This window comes from Populus trichocarpa, chromosome 5 (assembly GCF_000002775.5).
Source record: "Populus trichocarpa isolate Nisqually-1 chromosome 5, P.trichocarpa_v4.1, whole genome shotgun sequence".
Classification (NCBI taxonomy): Eukaryota; Viridiplantae; Streptophyta; class Magnoliopsida; order Malpighiales; family Salicaceae; genus Populus; species Populus trichocarpa.
The window spans coordinates 17,894,105-17,900,104 of NC_037289.2; the positions used below are offsets into that span (position 1 = coordinate 17,894,105).

General features: G+C 33.9%; 1 protein-coding gene across 1 annotated transcript; it reads left to right on the forward strand.

The window, feature by feature from the left end:
• The first annotated feature begins 2,967 nt into the window (after nucleotides 1-2,967).
• Nucleotides 2,968-4,880, forward strand: LOC7460936 (uncharacterized). Its single transcript, XM_024601300.2, has 2 exons — nucleotides 2,968-3,822; nucleotides 4,130-4,880. The coding sequence occupies exons 1-2, from the start codon at nucleotides 3,138-3,140 to the stop codon at nucleotides 4,759-4,761; spliced, it is 1,317 nt and encodes a 438-aa protein (XP_024457068.2). The 5' UTR covers nucleotides 2,968-3,137; the 3' UTR covers nucleotides 4,762-4,880.
• Nucleotides 4,881-6,000: the final 1,120 nt, after the last annotated feature.

Consider the following 6,000-nt stretch of genomic DNA (forward strand, 5'->3'; position numbering starts at 1 on the left):
TCGGTGATTTCGTTGGTAAATTAATTACCGACGGAATATGTGTCTTACGCCGACGGAAAAATTCCGTCAGTAAAACTGTTGAATGTTGTAGTGAATTAACATTTTATAAATTATTTCAAATAAAATAAGTAACAATCAAAAGAATGAGGATCAAATTTGATAGATAAAAAATTTCAATTAAAAAATGATAAGGGAAAAGCAAATAACAATTATAAAAATGAGGACCAAAGTTAATATAAAAATTAAATTTTAAGGGATGAAATTGAAAAAAAAAATATTCAAAACAATATATATATATATAGCAATTAAAAGTTTGAGGACCAAATTTGATATAATCAGCAAATAATATGACGTTTCTAAATTTTTCACAACTTTCGAAAATTGTTTTCCGCCCAAAATAAAAGGAAAACACTTTCCTTGAAACCAAGCCAAATTTTCATTTGACTGAAAAGTGTTTTCCGTTAACCAACTTTTGTAATGGCAAATAAACACAGGAAAGTTTGGAAAGTGGTTTTCCGGAAACCACTTTCCGGAAAACAAACGCACCCTAATATACTTATGCTTTGGAAGAGCCCACACCTATAATATGCTGATAATATAATCGAATGTGAATTTGACAAGTGGTCAGACTTAATATACTTCCTGGATTAAAGAGAAAGAAATATTGATTTGTAGGTACTAGGATTTTTACCATTAATTTTATACTTTCTAGACTAAGTAAAATAAAATATTAACATGAATTTAATTAACCCCTATCCATATACCAATATCAACATGCATGATGCATATAGTTTCATGATATGATACGGCTTCAAAAAAAAAAAAAAAAACCTTGACGAAAGCCCATTGCTCCATGTTTTATGAGCTCAGAATGCACTCATTATGCTTTCAGGTGGGACAACGGGATCGTCATCTCTGTCTGATAAGTTAGCATTAGCTTTAAACTTTTTATTTGTTTTTTATTTTTATAGATTTAAAACAAGCCTAATTGCAGCAAATGAGTATGCTTATTCGAAATTCAAACCCTGGATGGCTCCCCCAGGCGTTATTTTATCAACTTTTTTTTTAATAATTTAATACTATCCACGTGATATTATAAAAACTCATTTGAAAATCAGATTTTAAAGACCTTGCTGACACTAAAAAACCTGTTGGACTTGTAAATTTCAGTCTAAAGTGTGGTAGAAAAAGTCCATAACACTTAAAGCAGATGTTGCCCTAGCTTTAGCGGCTAGTAATCAAGAAGGTTAGCACACAGCAGGCTGAATTGTAATTCCCAGATTTCATGCTCGTATCAGTAACGGTTACTACTTGCTAGAGCTAAGAGATGTCCTGGACACATGTAGAAGATGAAAAGTTACAGGTGACAGTTTGGTAATTTTGAGAACTAGAGGGGTGAAATCTTGATTTTTGATAGTCACGAATTATTAAAGTAAAGAACTTTATTCCATTGCATATGGGTGTTCGCATGATTTTGAGGCAAAGGGAATCCGTCAGCTTTTCCCCGTAAGAAGGACCATTAAGGCGTAATTAGTGAGTGCCCTGTTCATGATGCGTCGCAGCACTTAGGCCAAGAAATTCACCTTGGGATGGCAATAAGGCAAGCTAAGGCTCTCGATGAGCCATCCACACCGTCTATCTGCACTTGTATCGGATCATTGTTTACTTATAATCTCTAAGGTACTGTTTAGTTATCATTGTTTATTTTTATGTTTTAAAGATGTTTTTGAAAAAAATTAAACAAAAATTATTTTTTATTTTAAATTAATATTTTTTGGTGTTTTTAAATCATTTTGATGCACTGATATCAAAATTATTATTTTGATATATTTTTGAATGAAAAACACTTTAAAAAACAATCACAACCACACTTTCAAACACGCTCGTAGTAGACAACTATTATTTTACCAGGATAATTTATGAATGGCAACGTTTGTTTCTTTATTGGTTATTTTATTTACAAAGCTGTTTTTAAAATGTTTTTTTGTTTAAAAATAAATTAAAATAATATATTTTTTATTTTTTAATTATTTTTTATATCAGCATATTAGAACGATTCAAAAATATAAAAAATTAATTTTAATTAAAAATTTCTAATTTTTTTTAGAAACACTGTTGGAACACAATTTCAGACCGCCACTGCACCATCTACTACTGTATTATAATAAAATAATTTTAAATTTCATGATTTTTAGTATTATGCAAATTTATGAATTTTTTATTTATTCTAAGGTGATATAATGGGGCCGTCTCTACACTGAGATTCAAAAATTCATAAAAAAAATATATGTTTATATCTTGATCTTGAAAAATTCATAAGAAATTACATATTACTCTTTAAATTGAATCTAAGGTAAATGCTTACTAGTTGCTAACTAGTCAGTTGAGCCACACTTCAAAATTTTTATTAAAATATAGGTTTGAAATGCAGTTGAATTTATTTATTTTAAAATTATAATTTTTTTAAAAAATTAATTTTTTAATGTTTTTAAATTATTTTAATGTATTGAAATTAAAAATAATTTTATTAAAAAAATATTATTTTAATATATTTTTAAATAAAAAACAATTTAAAATATAATAATTACCATCCTTCCAAACTACTTCACAGTACTTTCACTTTGAATTCGAGCGCGTGGTGTCTCTCTGTGTAAATTCTGTGCCTCGTGCGTATCAAATTTTAATTAATAAGTGTACTAAGGCGTTCTATCCATGTTTTTTTTTTTTTTTGAACCTGGGAACTGGGAAGTTTTTGCTGATGTAATAACCTAACAGGAACTGTTAATCAATATTTAATATTGATGATTTTCTTGTGCAGACCATCCACTTTTCCCATACTGCTGAAGTACTGATCTAACCTACTGGACAAAGAGACAGAACCCTTGTAGTAATTAACATGAGGGGCCCATATTTCTTTCTTCTTCAACTGATCCAAGTATCTCTTTCATGCAATGAACGGTCAGATTCCCATCATGAACAATGGCATGCCCAGGGCTATTAGTTTACTATAAATCATAGTTTGCACATGCATATCAGAGACTCCATAAACACCAAAATCTAGAACTACATCTCCTACAAAAGGAAGCTTCTCCTCATGTGACAAAAGAGCTCAAGCTTCAGTATTCTATCACCCTCCAATGGCTAAACCAAAAATATCCAGAAAACCCACCATGGAAGTCAACCAGAATCAAAACCACCAGCCCCTGAAAACAGAAAAACCACCTTCATGGTTTGTTGTAAGAGGCCTTTTTGGCTGCAAGCATATCCAAACACAGCAGCAGCAGCAGCGGGAACAAAAGCAACAGAAGCAACCACAGCATCGAAAGCAAGATCAGCAGCAGCAATCAAAGAAGGAGAAAAAACATAACCAGCATCAAGACCAGTCGCTGGAGGAAACAAGCAAGAAATGCAAGAAAATGAAGTACTGTTCAGGCTCAATATGCAGCAACTCAAAGGTCATGCACAGGCCTGAAACAGCTTCCATTGAAGTCCAAAGGAAAAGGGCTTCAATGGGCTCAGCTGGTAAAAGTGTTTCAAGCAGATCCATGAAAGGTCCTTTAAATGAAATCAATGGGGTTGTTTCCTCAACTAACTCTTCACTTTCTGCATCTTCTAATTTCTCCAGCAGTAATGTTAGTTCTTTCAGAGGAATGCCATTCAGTAGATTCTCTGGTTGCTATGAATGTAGAATGGTAGTGAATCCTGTTCTTGGAATTGCTAGAGACCATTCCTTGAGGGGTAGCATTTGTGCGTGCCCTGAATGTGGTGAGATTTGCATGAAAGCTGAAAATCTGGAGCTTCATCGGGCTGTTAGACATGCAGGTAGCTCACCATCTCCTTCAACTCTTAATACATGTTCATCCAACTACCATTTAATCATTATTTTCACTTTCAGTTATCTATTAGCTAGTGTATTTGTGGTTCATAATATTGTTTATTGAAAAGGAACTTATTTTTCATCCATTATTCCAATATATTTTGGTGGCTCATGAGTTAATTGCTCCGTTTATTTCAATGCATTGTTTTAAACTAATTTCAAAATTCTCAATACCCACCACACACATATCCATGCATGTGCACCATTACCATCTCAAATCCTTAACTCCCTAATTTTGGAATCAAATTTCAGTATCTGAACTGAGTTCAGAGGACACAAGCAAGAACATAGTAGAAATCATATTCCAATCAAGCTGGCTAAAGAAACAAGCCTCCATTTGCAAAATAGATCGCATCCTCAAAGTCCATAATACCCAAAGAACCATTTCCAAGTTTGAAGAGTACAGAGACTCCATCAAAGCCAAGGCCACCAAGCTTCCCAAGAAACAGCCACGTTGCATAGCAGACGGCAATGAGCTCCTCAGGTTTCACTGCACCACCTTTGCATGCTCACTAGGCCTAAATGGCTCTTCTAATTTGTGCAATTCAGTTCCACACTGTAATGTGTGTAGCATTATCAAGAATGGCTTCAAAGAATCCACCACTCGAGATGACAATGGGCATGGGATTTTGACTACAGCGACAAGTGGAAAGGCACATGACAAAGCTACAATATCAGAGGACGGCAATGGTGATAGTGAAAAGAGGGCAATGCTGGTTTGCAGGGTGATTGCTGGCAGGGTTAAGAAGAGCATGGAGGGAAATGCTGAGGATTATGACTCAGTAGCAACTGGCATGGAGGTTTACTCTAATTTGGACGAGTTGTATGTATCTAATCCTAGGGCCATTTTGCCTTGTTTCGTTGTTATCTACAGAGGGTTTTAGTATGGCCTTACTCGTTGCTACTACCTTGTATTCAATTAATTAGGGTAATGTTTCCTGTTTTGTTCACTTGATTCTCTTGATAAACATATTTAGTTTCGGTGGGATTTTGCAATGCACAATTTGGGGCTTTGGTCAACTATGAACAATAAATTTTGTAAGGCAGAACTTGGACGTGGCTCTCCATACAGGGCATTAAATGTACATTGAACTTGTGCACTGTCTCGGTGTCTCCTCATCTCCAATCGAGAAGTTGTGTAATCTAAGCAAAACAGTAGCCTTTTTATTTTTGTTTAATCATACCAAGTGATGGGCGATCAAATTCTCGGAAAGAATGCACTCTTGTTTCGAGAATATGTAACGACGGAGGTTCCAGTGTCAAACTTGCCCACCAACCTAATAGTTTACAGAGGGTTTAACCATTCGAGTGACATTATTATCGAATCTATGGACCCAGAACACTAATTTGGAGGACAAATTCTTAACATATAACTTGAGATTCCAGTTCCACTAGCTCATGGAGCTGCAACACCTGCTTTCTTGTCCAACGCTCCGCGTGAAAATGAACTTCAATGTCTACTGTAGCTCAAAGGCCCAGATTTTTCAAAATCCTTTTTGATAAAACAATATTATATTTCTCATAACTGGATCAAAAAAGTAGTTCACAAAGGAAAAAATAGCCTCTGTAGTCTGCACTCCTATTCGATCTCACCAAAGCTTTGTTACCCATTAAACAGCCAAAAGAGGGTAGACGAAGGAGAGATGTATGCTACATTGTTACCCCCTAGATGTCATCGCAAATTTTCCACCTTTTGACTTTACGCGTAACAATGAATACTAGGTTTTTATGACTTTATATATATATATATATATATATATATATATTGTGATGAAATAACAGAGTTAAAAATATTAATAAAATAACATATATCGCAATAAAGAATGTGACTTTTATAACTTATAGCTATTTAAAATAGCAACATTCTTAAAAAAAAATATAAAATAGATAGAAGAAAAAAGAGACGAGAGAAAAAAAAGATTATGGACACACTGAAGTTCTGATTTCAATCTCACCAATACCATCAAAAATATCTTAACAAGACAAACTCAACGACATAAAAAAAAAATCATTAATAGTGACTTGAGTGAACCACATGTGTCACCTAAAAGTGAAGGACAAACGCACTTGTTCTTGGCAACAAGTGTGACCCACTGATGATGACATTTCTTAGTGTCATGATA